Consider the following 21,302-nt stretch of genomic DNA (forward strand, 5'->3'; position numbering starts at 1 on the left):
TACATTTAATCATCTATGCATTTGGAAAAAAAAAAATGCTATCCCTGGATAAAACTCAATGCTATGAGACATCCAAAAAACTTGGTAAGAAAATATGATTTGGCGTACTACTTCATATTTGTATGTTCTTCAGAGCAAAATGCATTCTGTAGCTTACTAGACATGTTTGAATCTTGAGGACGAGCCACACAAGGAGTGTACAAGCAGTGACAGGAGCAGCAGCATGAATATTGGCTGCACTGTTGCTGTACAAGACATACAGAGAACCCTATGTTTGCTCTAGAAACCTGAACAAAGGAGGACTTTAGCTGCGACATGAACCCATGATCTTTGTCATGCATTTGGTAAACAGCACAGTTGTTCCAACATTTTAATAAGAAATTGTATTTTCCACGTGTCCAAAAGGAGACATAAACCTCTCTACCAGGCCGCATGCAAATTTTTATGGTAGGATGCTGCTTGTACCACTGTATTACTGAATGCTGACATTACTTCTCTGAGACTTGGAGAAAAACTCTGCAACTTCACTGAAAAGTAAACGGAAATAATTTATAAATTCCAAGGATTTCAAATTACTTGTACAAGCTTACAACATGTTAAGCAACGAAGAAAAAAAAATGCAGATACTTAACACTACTGAAAAACAGAATTTCTTTTATTGAACTGCTATTTTTAAATGTTATTTAGGCTATAACTAAATGTAATTATGGGAGTTCTTATTCTGTTCCTGTTGCATAGAATAGGAGCTTTAATGCTGACAAGGATAATTATTAACACATCAGACAAATACCTAAAATTTTATGTTTCTATATTCTCCTATTCCTTCTTCAACTCATTTTACTTGTCTGGCAGCTGCAGCATGCATTGCCCCTACTTCAGACCTGGCTCAGCCATTATTTTTTAAAACCCTTGTCTCTGTGTTACTAGAAAAGGGAGCTGGAGCTGTACAGTTCCCAATACTAAAGCAAGTGGTAGCTTTCAGGATTTTTTATTATAAGGATACGGTTTTTTCAGTTAAGCTGCCTTCCAATTTTTCACTCTACAGAGAAACAATCTGTCCATGGAAATGATCCATCCATAGGTCAGAACTCTGAAACAGATTACTTATTTTTTTTTAATAGGGTCAGGCAAAATCCCCTATTCTAGAGAATTAATTTCAGCCTTTTCTCTAGGCAACATTTAAATATTGTACTTTGAAAATTAAAATACTAAAATGAACACATTAATTTTGAGGTTAAAAACTACACTCTAGGAAGTTATTGAAAAATGTAATTCTGAGGATTTTTTTAAAAACTTGCAATTATTTTCCTGGGGTGACTTTATGATGCTGAATTGTTAAATTGTTAATTTGTTAACTGCTTGTTAAATAAACAATTTTTCCACTTTTCTTGAAAGAAGTTTACCTCCCAAACTGGTTGGGGGAGGGGCCACTTATATTTGCCTTATAGAAAAAAACACTTCAGAATTTCCTCCCAAAATTTGCCCTAAACCAGGACAATCATATATATTAAAGAAAATATGCAACATACCTCTTCCATCAACAGTAATACCTATTCCACTGCTACACAGACCATGGAACTCAGCTGCTCATTTGAGGCGGAGATGTTGGAGAAAAGAAAATGTTATTTCCAGTATTTCACCTTCTTTAATCATCCTAAACAAATCCAAGTGATTTCTTCCAAAGTAATTTTTCTACAATGTAACTAACAAAATGTCAATGTTCCAATGAAATAACCATTCATAGATAATTTAGTTAAATCTGTCAGGCAGCACTCCATCCTGAACTTTCATATACATACAACCCCAAATTTAGATGACCAGAGTAAAATGCACAGGTGACTTCTTTACAGTCTTGACACAACTGTCCTCTAAAGTTATTGCTTTTAATCACACTGTCAGTTTTACTTGTTTTTTTTCTAAAAAGTTTTCTGCTTCTCCAGGAAACAATGCTAAATGGAAATTCTCTCCAAGATGCATCACCTCAGCTCTGTAGTCAAGAGATTTTTCTTTTTAAATCAATCCCCTGGTTTACTTGAAGAATTGATTCTTATAAAATGAAATATGGATTTCTAGAAATAATATGGGCTACTCTTTTAAGCTAGATTGACTGGAACAGGAAATGTACAGATTCATTGGAGAATTCTGCTTATTCTCTTGCAAGAATTACTACTTAACACAAACACTTAATTCAGGAACCCAAATTCACCTTATTTGCTTTTCTCTAGGACATGAAATAAATCAACAATGTGATCTCAAGAAGCTTTTTTTGTTTAAAGTCTATATTCACTGTACCACTCAAAGAAACACAAAATTTAACCTGAGTTTTTAGCAGGGCAATGATGACATGGCTCTCCAAAACCATAGTCAGGGTTGGCACAGCAGCATTCAGATTTTGTCACAGCACCAGGGAAGGGACGGACACACAGCCCTTTTCTGATTCCTCCATAGCAAGTGCTACGCATATGAGTATCTAAAGAAAAAGAACAAGGGAAGAAGTAATTATTTCTTCAGGCTGAGAGTGAAATATAAGCATTCTATCCTAAAAGCTAAAATCCCTTATTTTTGGGCAACAAAAAAGTCACAGTGGCTACATCTTCGCTGCCTTAATAATCCTGATAGGACCAAGGCCAATTCTCAGTGCAGCTAACCTCCTGGGGCTTTCTCCAGAGCACTTTCAAACTACCTAAACCAGGATTTTAAGAGTAAATTCAAAGACATTCCAAAGGACCCAGCAAAAAGGACCCATACCCAGAAGCAGCTCTGTGAATCCATCAACAAATATCCCAGTAAGAAACACAGAATGGATCAGATAGGCCTGGATCAGACTGTGGTGGCTGATTCTTCCCTTTGAGAAGTACCACAGACATCTCTGTAATGGTTTTAATTTAATAAAACCGGGCGGAAACACTAATTAATGTAGGGGTTTTAGTATTGATTTTTTCTGGGAGGGAGAGATTAGGAGAAAAATAAACAAAGCAGGCTTAAGCTTAAAAATGAACAAAAATAGTTTTATTAACATAGATTAAAAGAATGAGGAGGGAAGAAAAAAAATGAGAAAAAGAAAAACTAAAACAGAATGATACTTTGAAACATGCTTCTTTCCTCCTACAAACTATTAACTTTCTTATTGAATGTGATATATGTTCTAAAGTTAATTCGTGTCAATAGTATATAAAATGTAATACAAGCCATATAAATATAAGTTTTGTGTAAACTAGCATGTTATAAGTTAAGTTTTGTTCAAACCAGCATATTGTGAATTAACTCAGGGGAAGGTGGCTCAACAAAATAAAAGAATTTCTCTAGCCCGAAAAGGCATGGGAGGGACACAAGGAAAACATGATCAGAGTTACCAGAAAGGGGAACAAGAAACTGCCGCTGCCGAGAATCCCTGAGAGGGAACAAAAGGCGACAGAAGACGGAGATGATAGCCCGGACAACCAGATGATTATCTTAGATCGATATCTAGATCGTCTCCGCCAGAAATTAACATCTCCACCACACCTGGACCCAACCGTTAACAGTATTGTCCTCCTCCGCCAATCTAATCAGACTCTCAGAACTGAGACCTGCATGATTAATGAAGATGCCTCAGAGGAAGGACGGTCAAAATCCCGAGTCTCTCTCCATGATCCAGTGTATAAAAAGAGACTGCTGCAAACAGAAAATGTGAGCTTGGGGATAACAGACTGGCAGAGTGTGTTATCGTTGTTCACCCAGCGGCGACCCCGGGCTCGACGCTGTCCTTTTAATTGTGGCTGTCCGAGACTGTCATTCTGTCTCTCAATAAAATTCCAAATTTTGATTTATCGAATTTGGTCGATTTCATTTATAACACTGAACAACATAGAAAGACACAACTTAGGATTTTCAGTCAGTTTCACTATTTAGACATAACCACTCGTTATTTTAGGAGAAAAGTCTTTCTAAGATCTTTTTATGAAGACCTTTGTCACAAGACAAAATAGTCCAGTGCTCCCAATGTCACACATCTGCTGCCGCCCAGAGTTTTCGCAGACTGTGATGTTCTATCAGCAACGCTTCTCAGTGTATCTGGGTATTATTTATGAATACTTCTTCTGGTCTAAAATCATCTTTGTCTCAAAGGCTGAGACGTCATTTTGACCCAGGAGCGGGGGTTTCAAAGTTCCCAAATAAATCTCCATTACATCAGTCCTTAATTTTGATTAGAATAGCATTCTACCCAAATAATACTAAGATGCTGCAAGGAACAGTTCATTTCTTGATAATTTACTTTAGAAAAGTCCGGTTAAAAATGTCCACTTCTTCAATCCTATTCTAGTATTATTAGTTCTTTCACTTCTCATCTAACTGACTTCATGCGGTGTCTGTTCTATGTACCTTCTGTTTTCTTTCTTCTTTCTCTCAACGAAGAATTGTGCTTTAAAAGTTCTGTGTTGCTAAGAAAGGGTTAAGTTTACTCGGGCTTGCAAAAGCCACGTGCAGGCGCCAGGCTGCAGGGCTGAAGAAAAAACGCAAGGCTGTGCTAATGGAGGAAGCTAATAAAAGTCCTTTTTTCCACCCCTCAGTCTCATCTAAGGCAGTCTAGATCAAAGTTGTTATGGAGCGGCAGGCTTGCTTTCTCCGCTGCCTGCGGCGATTAAGCTGGGCCATGTTTTGGCCCCTTCTGCCGTGGCCTGAGCACATGGCCCCGCACTGCCCAGCTGCAGCTGCCCCTCTCCTCTGCCCGCAAGCGAGGGAAAGGGGCTCAGCCGGCCCAGGCCGTCCCCGTGCGGGCAGCGGCCCTCAGAGCCCCGGCCAGGCCCGGCCCGGCCGCCCAAAGGGCAGCGAGGCCCGACCCGAGGCCGCCCGCCACCTCCGATGTTACCTCAGGGCTGATTTCTAAAGCAAGAGAGAGAGAGATTGATTTCCTGCAGTTAGTTTTTAAATGTCCCCTTCAAAGTTGCACTGGCACTTCTCACTAGTCAACTTAGCTGCCAATATCCCAGCCTGCTTTTTGATAGGTCCTTGTCCTCCCCCCGCAGCCCATTCTACAGTCAGGGCAGGGAAAAACATTTTACACTTCTCTATATCTAGAAAACAGAATTGTGCCAACCTATGACAATCCCTGACGTCCAAAATGCTTCCTCAGGCAAGATACAGCAACCCAGGGCTGGTAATATGTAATATGGGAGAATCCCTGCCTCAGAAAGGAAGAGCATGGTCTCCAGCTGTATTTACACAATCATGAACAGAAATGCAGCTTTATCAGATTGTTCAGACCAGCATTTATGTGACAGGACCATCTTAATAGGTTTATACATAAACAGGCACCAGTGCTAGATTAGCACACCAAAGAGGCCACAAAATCTAGCTGGGAACAGCAATCTAGAAAATCTTACACACAACTAGGCAATGAGGAAAGCAGTACTACTGCCCAGACTCTTAAGAAACTTCATGGGGTTTGTGATGAAAACCCCACTCTAGAAGCTGAAGTGCCCTCCTTGCAGGAGAGGGCTGGAAATAATGGCCTGGATAAACTACCACTTACCACACAAACAAAACACGGAACAGCTGAAAGGTTCTTCAAACCCCAAAAACCATGTCAAAAAAAGACAGCAGAAAAATTATATAGGCCAACCATACACCCGCAAGACTCACCATGTACATGCTGCCTATCTTACAGCCGATTTAATCACATAAATCAATTTGAAAGCCTTGACCAGAAAGATGCAGAAAGAAGCATCTTCCAAGACAGACCCTCCATACCTACCTTTACAAGAATAATCATCTCCTATTCTTATCCAAGAACTATGTGAATGTCTCTAAGACTGCTTTTTATGCATTTGTTTAGGGTTTTGTTGTACTTTTCTGTTTTTTGCCTTCCTAAGGTTCAATGCTTTTTCCCATGTTTGTTTATAGGATGGTATTAGAGCTCCTTTAGCAAGCCTGTGATTGGACAGTCTTGTAGCTGAGAACTGCAGGATGAGTAAATAGCCTTTATTTTAACACCTATAATTCTACAGACGCCGTTAGAGCTGCATTAATACTCTTTGTTTCAAGTATCTTTATGGGCCAGAACAGAACACAGCTTTAATTTATGCTTCTTGTCAGTCCCCCAGTAAAACCACCATGCACTGTGGCCCTGGACATGAGCCTGAGTGGCCTCAGAAACTGAAACAGGTTTGAGGTAATGCAGTCAGTTACTTGCTTGAAGTATGACCCCAAAACAACAAAGAAAAGTTGCATGAGAAGTTTTACAGTGAATGTTGAATATCCAGAGCCAATCCAAATAAGAACTGGCAATTCTTATGTGTTCTGTCGGCTCTTTGAGTGTTGTAAGCTGGCTCCTGTATAACAGTACTGCCTGCACATAAATGTTTTCTCTTGCTTTTCATATCCCATGGAACAGATAGTTCAGGAGCACAACTAAGTATGTCCTAGATCTTAGAATTTTTTCCTTGCCAAGAATCTAGGTGAAGCCAGTACAACTTGCTTGCACTTGACATCAGGAAAAGATTACGATGCTTCAGAACGCCTGAGGACTTTTGCACAAGAAATATCTTTTCATTTAATTTGCAAAATAATTACCGGCATCACATCCTTTCCCTCCACCTCAGGCAAGTCCAGTTGCCACTCTGACAAGTTCTGCCATGTCTGTCACAGAAGGGGAGGTTTCCCCCTAGTAATGTGTCTGTGAGAGAATGGAGAAGCAAATCAAGGGAAGGAAATGGCACCAAGGGAAACGGCAGAGGGACAGAGGACTGGAAAGTGTGAAAGAAACACTCTGGAGGAAGGTCATCAAAGAAGTGGAGTGTGGGAAGTAGCTGAAGGAAGCTAGAGACGTACTGAGCAACTGCTCTGCACAAGTAGCTGAAGCAGGTCAGCATACATCAATGCTTTTAGAGAAGTGACATGTAGAACTTGGGGACAATTGCATGCCTAGCGGCAAAACAGTCTGATAAACACAGTCAGTGATTCACTAGGCCTGTGAATCCCACAAGCAAAACAGCAATTGTGTGACAGGGAGAATGCCCCCTTGGGCTGTGCTACAAGCAAGAATGAGAAGGACAGGTACTTTGTGCATGATTCAATTGCTGCAGGCACCTCACAAAGCTCAGGTTCTCCATTTCACAACAGTTCTGAGTCCGGATCTTACTGATGAACCTGCACTGCTCCCCATGTTTAGCTAGATTAGCCTTCAGCTACACATTTCAGAGCATAAAGAATTTATCATTTGTCCTGGATCAGAGATGAGCATTGCTGCTGTACCTGTGTACCTGCTTACAGGACCCTCTACTCCTCCCCAAGGCATAGTACTTCTACACTCTTAAATCTAGCACTGTAGAACTTCAGTACTTACAAAAATGATCATCCAATTTCTGGTCCATATCAGGTGGACCAGTGCTTGACCCACACTCAGGTAAAGTCACTGCACCCATCCAGGAGCCTAAGAAGGACCAATCAGGCTTATGACAAACACTTTTCCATTTGGCTCTACACAATTATCCAGGTAAAATAAAGCTTAGTTACTGTGTCCTGGACGACTCTGGCTCTGGGCAGACGTAATTAGAAGTGTCTGAGCAAAGAACAAACAACACTGTGAGAAGCTGGAGCCACAGCTCAGCACAAGTTCTGAGGTGATACATGCTCACACACAGAGCCAGCTGAGGTGTCCAAGCATGGAGCCACAGCTGAAAGTACAGCCAAACCTAAAAAGCCTGCAAATGTTCAAATATTGGAAATTTGGCTCCAAGTACTTATCTAGCTGTTCCATGACTCTGTAACTGTTCATTTTCCAAGCATTTGTTCCCCTTTGCTGTACTTTTTTCAAGCTTGTATAATATTTTGTGAGTGATTCAGCCATACTTAAAAATACTAAGTAAAACAGCATTTTTTCTACGTTTATACCCATCAGGATCAATGTCATTATTCATAAGTAAAATAGAGCACAGACAAAGAGGGGGACAGCTGGACTGTGGGCTCTTTAGATTTTATATTCCTTGCTAGTTACCTAGCAGACTTGTGGGAATGCTCATACAAGATGTCCAATTTAAGTGATTAATTTTTAAACTTCCAATGATCTTCTAGCAGCCAGAATGTCTGAAAAGTATTATTTAGGTTTTGCAATACATGGAATAGAATAGCCAGACACAGAATTCCTGCAGTTAACACAGCATGTGGATTATATATGAACACACATACACAATTCTGAACAGTGGACTGGCTTGGAACTTCTCCTCTCAAATCATGTGTTAGGGTATTTTGTTATGCAGTATTTGAAATTTCCTATGTTACTTTATGGATGGAATAATTACATCATCTTTTTAAAACAAATTTTCCAACTAGATCATGATTCTGCTTTATGAGTTTTTGTCCTATGAAGGGTACTTCCTATTGAAAATATAAGCATTTATCGTAAACCTTAAAGCTGTGTAACACGTAACTTCTAAATATATAGTGTTCACAGATGATGGACAACCTGTCAAGTCTTCTGCTGCTAGTACTGTGGCAACATTAGGTAAATGAAAGCACAGAAAATTGAGTACTGTATTGATTCTTTGCAGCTGTATTATTGACAGGGGTAAACATGAGGCCAACTTGGAACACAAAAAAGGTACTGAACAGCCTGTACTCAAATCTGGTTTTGTTAGTGTGCCACTGAGCAGTGAAATTCCAATATTTAAAACAGTACACCAGGCCTTTTCTCACAGTTTAACTTCTCACTGCTTTTCTCCAAACTTTCAGTACACCAGAAGAAAACAACTTGGCTACCGCACAGGAGGAACACAACTTGCTTTTGTTGGTTGAATCTTTAGTACAGTTTTGCTTGCTAGAACATTTAATTTATTTAAAACAACAAAATTTGGGTTTCAACTGAAAGACTGAGAATGTCTTTTAACTTTTTTTGAGCCTATGTTTTTAAGATAGTCTCAGTTTTTATCATGCATTTTTAAAGTGGAAGTGATAGCACAAGGGGCTAACTTGTGCTGGCACTTGGTAGAAACACTTGTCCTAGATATTGTTTTGAAGAATTTTGAACGTTTGCACCAACAGAAATGTTATTTGAAATGAGCTGCTAACAGAAACATGAGGATTTAGTATGTCCCATCCCTGTGGTGTGAGAACCTCCAAGCACTGTGACGCACTCTGGTTTTCCTTTATCAGGAAATATGCTGATAAGACAAAGGCAGGTACAACATCCATGAGTCCATCTGCAAGAACAGTGATTAGCACTGATTAATAAATATGATTATTGTAGAGTCTCTGATCACTAACGTACCTGATGACAGACACACACAGGAGCTGGGAAAGGAGAAATTTAGGGTATTTAGAACTGATAATCTGCTACATAGGGGGAAAGACGGTATCTCCTGTAGATTAAATTAAGGAACTCAGCAGTATTGCAAAGTACATACAATATCATAAATCTCAGAAATCCCAGTCAAATATTTATTCCTCTCCTCCCTCCTCACCAGCCATCAGCAGAGAAGAAGGGACTCAATTCTTGCCCTCCGCACTTCCCTTAATTCTTCATTGGCTTGAAACTGATCCAATTTTGTCCCACAAGCTCCCTGAAGATATACTAGAGCTCCTAGCAGAGCTCTTTAATGCCAGCCAGTACCATTTGAGAAGATAAGAGGTTGATTACATGGCAAAATACTATTTTTCATCAGAGTAGAAATGGTGTGTCACAAAAATCAAAAGGAGATGACAGGAAGAGTAAGCACTTTTAGCTTACTTTTATATGAGTAACAGGTAAACAAGAGGTAGTGCCTCTGCAATAACACAGAGAAAATTAAGTTTCTTGTCTTTTAACAATAGCTTATGAGATTGCATCTGTTTTATGGTTTGATGTCAGCATTATTTAGAAGGAAATCATTTGATGTATTTGATAATTAACCTGATAATTCCACTTGTTTTTCTATGAAGAAAAAAGAATAAATCTGACTTACCTACACATACACGACCATCAACTCCAACAACCAAGCCAGGTGGACAATCACACCGAAATGAGCCTTCAGTATTTATGCAATGGCCATTCATGCAAATTCCTGATGTCTGGCATTCATCAATATCTAAGAGGAGGCAAGACACTTCAGCAATCAGTCTGTTTCTAAGCGAAATTACAGCTAATAGTTTCAGCACATTATCAAATTACTTTATGATAGTAGTTAATACCTTTGTTTTATTTCTAATAAAAAATTAATATTGGAATAACCAAACTCCCAGCTGCACAAACAAAAAATTCCCCCAAACAGGCAGAACAACTGTAGGATTAGAGATACTTCATATTCTACATTAAGCAAAATGATCATTAAATTTTCCCCTTTGTCCATCCTGTGATATTTTCCTTTAAAGTGTGGCTAAAGAGCAGTAGACACAATACATCCTTATGTTGGTTAATTTTAATTTCAAAGAACTTTTAAGTGGTCATCAATTTCGAAGCACAACTGCATGTAATTAAGAAAAGCACAACTAGTAGAAATGGTTCAACTTCAAATCAGAAGACTAACAATTTAGACAATTAACTAGAAGTGGCTCAAGCCCAAACCTACCTCTGTGGGCAGCAACAGGTATCTTCAATTAGTCTGCTGAAACTGGGACTAAATCAGACTGTACTCTTAAAATGTTTAATAGAAGTTTTTAGTGATTGCACTTTAAAAGTTTATAATGCTGTGTGACCCGTAAAATGACTCAAATGCTATGCACTCTGAATTATCAGAATATGACATGGAAAATGTTTGAGGGTGGGGCTCATCAATATAAAATTTTTCAAACCTCTTAATTTTACCATACTGCTGCTCACTTTACCATTTCACAAAAGGCCTGAATATTTTGATGCATTTACAATGCTCCAAGACTTTTCAAAAGCTAATTTATTGATTGTTGTGGCTTTCACAATACTATTAAATACTTCTTCCAGTAAATTAAGGATCTGTTTCTAATCCAGGTAGCTAAAAAAATCTACTTTAGGGAGTAGTAAGGTGTTATATGGCATTGAATCAATCCATGTGACCAGACTGCCATTCCTGTAGTGACGAACAGACAGGAAAAGCCTTTTTCCATCAATATCCCCCAAGTTTCACATACCAGTGCAGTAACGTCCATCTGGAGCCAGGACAAATCCTGGTTTACAGATGCATTTAAAACTTCCATCTTCATTTATGCACATCCCATTCAAGCACATGTTGGTTGTGGCACACTCATCATGGTCTACAAAACATTCCAAAGAAAACTGCTTTTAGTTTCTCACCCTCCAAAAGACAACACAGTGAAATCAGGACTGGTGTGAAGTATTTCTTTATTCAAAGATTGGTTTCTAATCATCACTCTGATAAAGTATCTCAAGAGTTTTCACTCCATAGAAAAAGCAGCCATTTCTTTTCATGGGGTTATCAGCTGCTTTGCATATTTCAGCTGGCTGTGTATGAAAAGAACAGTATGTGTCTTTCTTTCATACATGAGAGGATAAAAGCTTCCACTGCCTGAGAGAATTAAGCTTGCTGTTTATCTAGCAAGGGCTTTTCTTGACACCGTGCAGCCAAAATTAAAAATAGATCATTTCTTCAGCAATGCTGATTTATGGATCATTTCCTCTGAGGCTTTATGGAAAAACATTATTCTTAGGATTCTTGAGGAGAGGTGCAGCTTCAAAAACAAAGTTACCGCAAATTTTCTTTGAAACCGTATGGTTCTGTATGATTACTATTTGAATGAAGGACCTCTAAATTCACAGTATTTCAAAAAAGGTAATCTTCAATGATCCTTACCTGTAGCATGAAGTACAATTTCTAGAACCATCAAGCTAATGCCTGCCCCATTCTTTAGGGGAGTCCTTACCCACACAATTTTTTCCATTTGTAGTCAGTTCAAACCCAACATTGCAAATGCACTGGAAGCTTCCCTCAGTGTTCACACACCGGCCATTTTTACAAAGTACACCATTCTGAACACACTCATCGATATCTGGGGGGAAGAAAAAACAAACCAAGCCAAACAAATGAAATCCTACACAAATGGAGAACTACAGTAAGATAAAAATGCATTTAGAGACAATTATTGCTTTGAAAAATATTGGCACATCACTTAAATATTACTTAGAAAAAAAGTTCAAAAGTAAGTTAAGAATGTAGTCTCCTTGCATCAAGGAAAAATATTATTTTTACAGGCATGTACAGCAAATGCTACATTTTGTGATACTGTGCAATTCCTCCATGAATACTTTTAAAAACCTACTCACACTTTTATCTGCATGCATACACTAAAAAGCACCTCATTCAATTTATTTATTTTTTTTTTTAGAACTCCTGTTCTGGGAATTTCCTTGGATGGATATTCCAGAATAATGGATAAATATTAAAAGACAACAACAGAAAAAATGAGGCAGCAGCCCAGACCTAGAATGTCAACTGATTTAACATCGGGATTTACTGAAATTGCACTCATATTTTTTAAATTTAAATGGCATCTGATGCAAGGGGTCAGAACATCTGCAATGCCAGCAGACGTGGAACAGTTTTCTTACCAATGCAGGCTTGCTTGGTAGGAGTTCTCTGGAAACCTGCATGGCACTTGCAGTAATAGGAACCAGGTGTGTTGATACAGTCCCCATTGGAGCAGGGATTTGATGTGCACTCATCAACATCTGCTGGCAGCACATAGAAGCATTAGTGACTTCACAGCCTCTACAACAATTTTTTTCCTCCCAAGCCTGGAAGCTTCTGAGTGAAAAAGTTGGTAACTAGCAGAAAAATGTTAAGTACTAAAGCCTGCTCTTTGTGCAAAATCACTGCTCTGCTAGGGACAAAGGGCTGTTCTTGGTTCAGCTAGGCAGGTATTTGTAAGAAGTGAAGTGGCTCTGCATCATTTGTAAGCATCTTGAGGGGCAACAGAAAAAGAATCTTCTGGAGGATTTTGAGACTTGATAGTTGAGTTAATGGTTGACTTAATACAACCTAGTTTCATTTAACTCAATGACCATTTACGCTCCTTTGGAATAAAACCAGTATTATCAAAATAGGCACTTTAAAATGAGAACAAACCATGGCATCCAAAAACTACACCTATTATATTACAGGTTTATTTTAAAAAAGTGAAGAGGGGCTGCATACCAGCAGGAGGGATTCTTAATAAGACGACTGTCCGTGCATCACATCTCAATTATTTATGCCCCACTGCATTCTCAACCCCAGTCTTTGCACTGAGTGATGCCAGATTTAACCTAACTCTTTTCTATAATGTACCTTACACTCCTTTCCAAAAGTTTTGGGTATTTGGGTGCAACCAAGCACCAATTTTAACCAATTTAAATGTCAGCTAATTGCTCAGATATAACTCTTATTTGACGTGGCGCTCTGAAAACTTCAACAGTTCTTCTTAAGGGACTGTCTTTGGCTCATGACAACTATTCCCAGATCTAAAATAACACTGATTGCTCTGCCCATTACATTTCTCTAAGCCCTCCAGGACCCTTGCTCACTCTAATCCTGGGAGCAGAGTGAATGTATCCCACTGGTCTGGCAGGGCAGGACCGCTGGCTCAGTCCCCATTGGAGCTCCTAATGGATGACCTAAGCAGCTACTCTCTGTTATAGCTCAGTTTACAGGTGACAAATGGATCCCTTGATGAAATCCCCCATTTCTTTATCAGCAACCTTTGCTAATTTGACTTCTTCCTCCAGCTGAGCCCTTCCTTTCATTTACAATGTGTTTGTAATTACTCATCCCTTCATTTAGGTAGGCTTTAACACCACAAAGCCCGTGGTGATTCACAGGAGTTTCTGGCTGAAAGCTACTGTAAGAAGCTCAGAAGCCACTGCTGATCAGTTTCTAACAATGATGATTTTCCCATGTATTTCACAGTGCGTGCTTCCAGAAATACCAGGAAAATCCCAGGGCAATTTTCATGATCACTTCCACTCACTCCTTATCAAATCTGATTCTAGAACTTAGCTCATTACGTCTTGAGAATACTGGGACGCAACAAGAAATTGAAAATCATAAAGACTATTTATGTGTACTTTCTAGAAAGTGCTTTTCCATGAATAACTTCACTATAAAAGATGGCAAAGGTTAGTTTTGTTCTAATTTAACTATAAATAAGACCACATATTTAACAGGAATTAATGTGTTAATGAACACAAAGTTTAAACCAAGAGCATCACCAAACATAAAGAGATCTGTGTTTACACAAGACACTAATAAAATGGCCTGATTTATAGCACTCTTGGTGCCCAGATACAGTATGCGTAAACAATTAAATGAATAAAGGAAAAGCAAATGGAAGAATCAAATATCTCCCCTCACAAGTAATTAGCTCATTCACATCTGCACTGGATTGCACTACCACTGCAGTAAAACCACAAGAATTGAGACAAGGTAAGGAAAAGAGAAATTCAGGGTGTTAAATACAGAGCTAACTGAATTTTTATATGCCAGTAGTAGTTCCCTGCTTTCATGTTTCTCTGCCATGCCTGGATGTTGGGATGCTCTTTGTCATGAAGGCAGTGATTTTTCATGAGAGATACTTTTTTCCTCAGTGCTCAGCTGATATTGGAAGGGGTCAAGGAGCACTGAACACTACCCATTCAGAACAAAGTCCTCAGCTACCAACAGAACATCAAACTCTGAATCATATTTTGACATAATTTTTTTGTCAAGTGCCCTAATTCAAATGAATTTACTGTATTTATATCTTGCTTTTTTATAAGCAAGCATAGAGGGTACTTATTAATACTTGATACAGAACTTACCTATTTTGTTTAGTTTTCTTGCAGAAAATGACATTTAGGACTTTCTCTATTATAGGCTTCAACTTGCTTCAAAAAAAGCCCATGTTCATGCTAGAAAGGATCTGTCTGTAAGTTTATAAACTCTACAGCAGAATGTAGAGTTTCTCTATGAAACAGCTGACTTAAGCTTCGAAAATCCTTCCAAAGCCATGTTCATCGCATGACTTCCGCATGTAATACGCATCTTAAGATGCTTTTATTTTTACAAGCCCTTGATAACTGAGGGAAATGGCAAATGTATGTTAATATAAAGGAGTTGTTGGCTTTGAGTTTGCATTGAAAACATGCATATTCCAGGAATATAAACAGGAAACATCTGAGACAGAGATATTTAACCCATTTATTCTGTCTCCCAGCATACCCCTTCAATATCATATACTCTTTCAACACACATATCTCCGTTTTTCAGTTCTTCATCTCTAACAATTGTCAGAACTCTCTCAGGCAAAGTAGGAAACTTCCCCCCTTAAAATACTGACTGCAATGAGTCTGGAGACAAATTACAGAGTCTTAAATAGATATATTTGTATTGACGAAACACCTAAAATTCAACATGGCAGACCTACACACTTGCTCCCACCTTTTCTAAAAGTCTCTACAGTTTTATCCACAGTTTGTATAAACAGAAATAAATAAGGAAAGGTAATAAAATTAAAGCTGCCTATTTTGCAGAAAGGGAGTGACCATTCGGTCAGACCACTTAGGACACTCATGGTCCTTGGCCCATCAGGAATCTTCTGTTGTGAGAACAGCATAACACAAGTTTAGGCTGGAGAACAGTAAGTTTTTTGGTTTGGCAGGACCAACACCAAAGTTTTTTGTTTTGGCAGGATTAATCTTCTTTAACTCTGTAGAAAATATGTAACCATTTCTGGATGCTTAATTTATTTCTTTGGACGCAGGGAGACAGAGAAATAAAAAAAACAGTGTCCATTTTTACGCCATTAGCCCTATTTCCAATGCCCCAAGACTGTTCTTTCAGTAATAAGATATATATCCAAATTAGATTCAAGCAATCTGCTAAATTAATTTAATATGTATCAGCACACATATTAAATCGTTGCAGTTAAGTGGCTCCCTATACTTCCAAGAAACTTTGTGTGTAATTTGCAGCAACTACTGTTCTCAAATCCCAAATTCACTGGGAAACTTAAGATACTTTGTCTATTTCTTTACAGTACAATTAGAAAATAACAGGGAAACAAAGCTGTGTTATTTATAGAGTTCATAGAGTTATTTATAATTCATTGAGTTAACTCTCTTATAAAACATCTTCTGAATTCAAGCAGCTACTGAAAAGGCAAACCACTGCAGAGCTGAAATTAGTAATGATTGATTCATTTCATGCAGGAAAAAAATGGGCAAAATGACACTTAAACTCTTCTAAGCCATTCTGGGTTTTTTTTCCCAAGCTTTCAATGTGGGACAGCACTGTAGCTGGCACTGCATCTTCAGCTTTTTTAAAACAAATTTAAATTTTAGGTTTGATCCCGGTTCATCCAAAATTGTCTCAGTTTTCAGTCTACTCTTTCACGTTGAGGTAAGCATTGCAAAGTCAAGATTAAGTTCCTTAAGTGAACACATATTTTTACTGGGCACATACTTGTATGCTATAGAATTAACCAGATCAACTTCCCTACCCCCCCCGCCATGCACCTATCACCGTAATCTCACAGTTTTCAGGCACTTGGACCCCAAACTGAAAATTAGATACAATTTTACTATTATCACAAGCATGGAGTAGAAGAACTGACAAGCAAATATCCTGCAGGGTGACCCCACAGAAGAGACAGGGACAGAATCACAGCTACATTATCAAGAACTCATTGTATTTTTCTGTCCCAGCACCTAGATATGTAAAGCTGATGGGCCTTTCAAACCACAGATTATTGCCATACTCCAATGACAACTGAAAAACTAAGAACTTTAAGTTCATATAGCTCTACTTGCTACAACCTATATGCTTCACATGTTATTTTCAACTTGACCCCTGAGTAACAAAAATACAAGTGCAAGATGTGAACTAGATTTCAAAAAGATGAAGAGTCCAAGATGCCCAATAGTCCTCCAGTGTCAAGGTCCAACAGAGGTAAAAATATTATTGATTTCAGTGATGCAAAATCTAGTGTTATTACAAATGAGCCAGGGTTCTCCATACTCTACAAAGAACAGCCAAGCAAGACAGACATCATAAAACTCCTACTCCCCACTCACAATGTATTATGGCTCCTGAGACCCAAGGATGCAGCAAGAGATTAAGTCCTTTGAACTTCCCAGTCAGAGATCAAAGGTACAAAAAACTCTCACCCAACTAAAAAAGCAAAAAAAAATTCAGGTTCACTATATCATAAAGGATAACTTGGAAGAAGAACTGTATCAACCTACAAGTACAAAAAAGTGAAATGAAGAAGGTACTGAACTGATTTCCTTGTATAGTGAGGATAAGACAAAAAACAACGAGCTGAATTTTTTTGCAAATGTAGTGTTTAAATTAGATTAGATGCTCTCAAAAATTTCTGCATATTTGACTATGGGAGTAGTGCAACAGCTCGGGAAAGTGGTGGAATCCCTGTTAACTGTTTTCTTAAAATGAGGGTGTACAGTGGCCAGGAATGGTGCAGGTGTAACCAACCTCTCTGATGCAAGACCACAGCTGAACGAAGAGGAGACCTGCAATCCACAGACACACTAGGAACTGATTCTACACCCACATTTACTATGAGGCAAGCCTATTGCAAACAATCCCTTGTGTGATATTCTTAATTAACAGATCTCAATCTCTTTATAAAGACTCAGTAATCCAAGGTTCAATCCAAAATCTAACTAGAATTTTTTTATTCAGGATCCTATACATTAATGAACGTATCCTGCATAGGGGGTTCCTCTCCACACAATCACCCCACAAGAACCCCCAGATCTTGTATTTTCTCTGAAACAACTGATGAGTTTTTGACATGGTAAGAGTGAAGTCCACAGTAATTCAATAAATATGTAGGATCCCAAATTCAGTTCTTGTTATTTAAAGCTAGCATTCTGCATTTTCATGAAATGCAAATTTAACCAGAAGTTAATTAATGCAAATTTAAAATTATTTTATATCTTTCAAATTGCCATTAATCCTTATGAGGAGGCAAAACATAAATTCTACCCTTCATCATCTTGTTCATAACAATACTATATCCCAAAACTGGAGCTTTATGAGAAGAGAAAATTAAGCAGAACTTACTTTACTGAATATGACAAAAATGCACAATAGCCTTTAAGTACAGGAACAGGAATCCTCAATAACAATATTTGCAGTTAACGATTTTTTTTTTGTTTGGTAAGAAAACAGCTCTTATAGAAAATTGGAATTATTCTCGTGTAACTAATACCGTCGTCTTTGCACTCTCTTTGAAGAGCAGTATCATTAAAATCAATACGATTTCTTTTCGTAAAAACGCCCAGATTTTAAGCTGAATAATATTAGAATAATGGATTTTGCAATGTGCACTCACCAATACAATCCCCATTTGCATCCTGCTTATATCCCATGTTGCATTCACATCTGTAACTAGAGGGGGTTGGTATACAACGTCCATTCAAACAAAGGTTAGGATGGTGCTTGCAGTTGTCTATTGTCTGATTGAGTATTGCTAATATAAAAAAATCAGATTAAGAGGCAAATATTCAGATTTTCAAACAGAAGTAAATATGAGTATTATACTTGGCTTCAGAAAGCATATTATCAGGAGCACAAACACATAAAAAAACCACTTTTCAAAGTACTATCTACTGACCTGATAGAAAACTAACAACAATGAACAGCTCTTGGAAATAAAAACCACATTAAGCAAACATTCTTAAATATGATTTACCATTTCTGTCTATAGCCTGATGAGCCTATCAGTGAACTCATGGATAAACCACGATTTGTGTGAAAGTTGAAGCTATTTTTGGTGTACCTGTCTTAATATTTCTTACATTTTATGATCTCTATGGTTGTGATCCCAGAGATGTGTTTACACATGTCATAAGCAATGTTTACATACATGAGACTTCTGCCAGAAAATTATTCACCTTGGGCTTTCAGCCAAGGCAGTGTTTCTGCAGAGTAAGTAGGTTTTACAGTTTGAAGAGAAAATACAGAAGAGAGTTTATTTTAAACCCTGGTGGTTTTTTGAAAACACTTAGAAATCTGGAGTTCTATTAGTGCTGATAAAGACATCTCCACAGGGACAACACAGGCTCAGGGACTCTGTAACTGAAGTCAAGCAAAAACCTCTGCATTTGAACTCTTGTTAAAAAAAGGGCTCCTGAACTTCATGATGTATCAGCCGAGGTGATTAAAATGTGCTGGAACGGCAAAGTCATTTTTAAGTCTTAAGAACACCATATGATATTTAGACTGAGCAGTAAAAATAAAGGAAAACCAGAAAGAATAGTGAAAAAAAGAAGTGAAACAAGTCAGAATGCAAGCACTTACTCAGCCCTGTAATGACTGGGCCACTTCCAGTGGGATTGTGACCACCTGCTCCTACCCCTGTTCTGCCTACAGCTGGGAAGAATCCATTACTTCCTGGGATGGGGATGAATCCTGCTCCTCTTGGTCCAAAGCCATTTCCATTGTTCCCAGGAAAGAACCCATTCCCTCCTGCTCCACCGCGCCGGGAGCCACCTCGGGCAGGGGCACCATCCACACACAGCCTGCGGTGGTCATCTGTCAGACAGGGGCAACAGAAAAGCACAGACCAGGTCAGCCTCTCACAGGCAGCTTAAAAGGATGGTATAGCTTTCCCTGTGTTCTACAAAAACTAGGACGGCAACTCCTCACTTCCCTCATGTCATGTGTTCCCCGGCCATTCTGAACCTCTCTTGGTTGTGGGCAGGTGTTGCTTGAAGAAGAAAATAGAAAAAATAGAATAATATAGATAATAATAATATATAAATAAACTAGAAATAATAAAAAGGAATGCTGGAATTTAGGAGCTTTTGTTCAACTATTTGTTGAAACCAGTTTGTTGATGAGTTGACAGCTGTACTGCAACTCCCTAGTATCTTGGAGGTGTTGATAAAGAAAATATCTTTCACTAGCGATGTGCGCTGTTCCCCTCTGAGCAGAACTGAAAGAACAACTTAAAATTGGGGCATTTTAGTTCAAAGTAACTGAAAATGTAACAGAACAAGAGAGCAGCTATTCCTTTAAAAAAAAATTAACTATGGACCCTAAGAGTTGCTTCCTCTTTGAGCCTGACCACAAAATCTTCCCCATTTCCCCAAAACTATTTCCAAAGTCAACAAAAGGACATTAAAGAAACAAACGCCAAACCACCATGGACCAAAAAGAAAAATGGTTAACAGATGGTATTATCAGTATTAAAAACACGGAAATGAATAATAATGCAATCCAATGCAACCTCTTTTTTATCTGTTTAGACTAAATTTTAAAGCAGTTTAAAACATCCCCATGACCTCCATCTAAAGCAGAATGAACAGCAACAAGGAGAAAATAAAACCAGCCAAACCAACAGGCACTCACCAGATCCTCTGACAGGACACACCTCTGGGACAGAGCCACTAGCCCAGCAGTGGCCAGACTCACAGCAGCACTGCCTTCTGGTGAACCGTCCGGGCAGCTTCTGTCCACACTGGCCACTTGCAGTGCCGGAAAAACAGCTGCTTGCTCTTTGATCTGGCAGTCAAGTTAAAAACAAAAACCAAAAATACTGATATTGATGCCCTTTTGGTTTCACCCTTCCTTCTTTTATATATTCTCTGCATGCTTTACACATATACTTGTAGCTTTGTATCCTCATATTATAGCTTAGTTTCAACATTTTCCTAGGCAGAAAGACAAAATTGCAGGATCCCTGTGCTATCTTGGTTCTCCTTAGAAACCAAGGTTGAAACCAGCTTTCCAAGACAGACTTTTGTAAACAGGACCTGGACCTCATCCTAAGGGAAACTGGGGGAATTACTTCACCAGGCAGGTTCCTAACTGGTTCTTGTCTTATATGCTAATATGCAGAATCTATAAAATTTGTGCATGGGTTACGCAGTGGGTGCATCTTCGGCCTTTTCTACCTGATGAATTTGTGCACCTGAGTATCCTAATATAAAGGCACCCTTTTTATCACCCTCACTGTGTCTGATTAATATTTTTAGGGCCAGAGAAAAAGGCATCAACAAACTCTCAAAGCTACCTTCCCTTGCTCACCTGAGCTAAGGCTAAACATGCTTTAATGCTTTACTGTATTAAAAAAACCGAAACCAACCAACCGAACAAACCCCCCCCCCCAACATTCAAACCACACCCAATAATTATCTGACCCATGTGTTCCACATTGGATTTACTGCAGGATCATGCAGGTGCAGTGCCATTAGCCTTGAATTAATCCACCATGCAATCCTAAAATCTGCTCAATCCAACAGGAAATATAGATAATATGAAAGACACAAAGCAATAAAACCCAAAACCTATATATATTCACATATATAAAAACCTTATTATGGCAAAATCTGAGATACTTCATGTAGCAACAGCAATATCAGTAAATTCATTTAATAA

The 21,302-nt window shown here is 38.6% G+C and overlaps 1 protein-coding gene across 3 annotated transcripts in view; it reads right to left on the reverse strand.

The window, feature by feature from the left end:
• Nucleotides 1–21,302, reverse strand: part of FBN2 (fibrillin 2) — a 144,848-nt gene that overhangs the window by 70,855 nt on the left and 52,691 nt on the right. For all 3 annotated transcript variants that reach the window (XM_040090587.2, XM_040090588.2, XM_040090586.2), the window contains exons 9-17: nt 20,274–20,426; nt 19,221–19,454; nt 18,253–18,390; nt 12,491–12,610; nt 11,806–11,931; nt 11,056–11,178; nt 9,918–10,040; nt 2,318–2,470; nt 1,530–1,583 (exon numbers count right to left, since the gene is read on the reverse strand). In XM_040090587.2, the coding sequence (XP_039946521.1) occupies nt 1,530–1,583; nt 2,318–2,470; nt 9,918–10,040; nt 11,056–11,178; nt 11,806–11,931; nt 12,491–12,610; nt 18,253–18,390; nt 19,221–19,454; nt 20,274–20,426 (1,224 nt within the window). The remainder of the gene's footprint in view (nt 1–1,529; nt 1,584–2,317; nt 2,471–9,917; nt 10,041–11,055; nt 11,179–11,805; nt 11,932–12,490; nt 12,611–18,252; nt 18,391–19,220; nt 19,455–20,273; nt 20,427–21,302) is intronic.

The sequence above is a fragment of the Hirundo rustica genome, chromosome Z (genome assembly GCF_015227805.2).
Source record: "Hirundo rustica isolate bHirRus1 chromosome Z, bHirRus1.pri.v3, whole genome shotgun sequence".
In the NCBI taxonomy this organism is placed as follows: domain Eukaryota; kingdom Metazoa; phylum Chordata; class Aves; order Passeriformes; family Hirundinidae; genus Hirundo; species Hirundo rustica.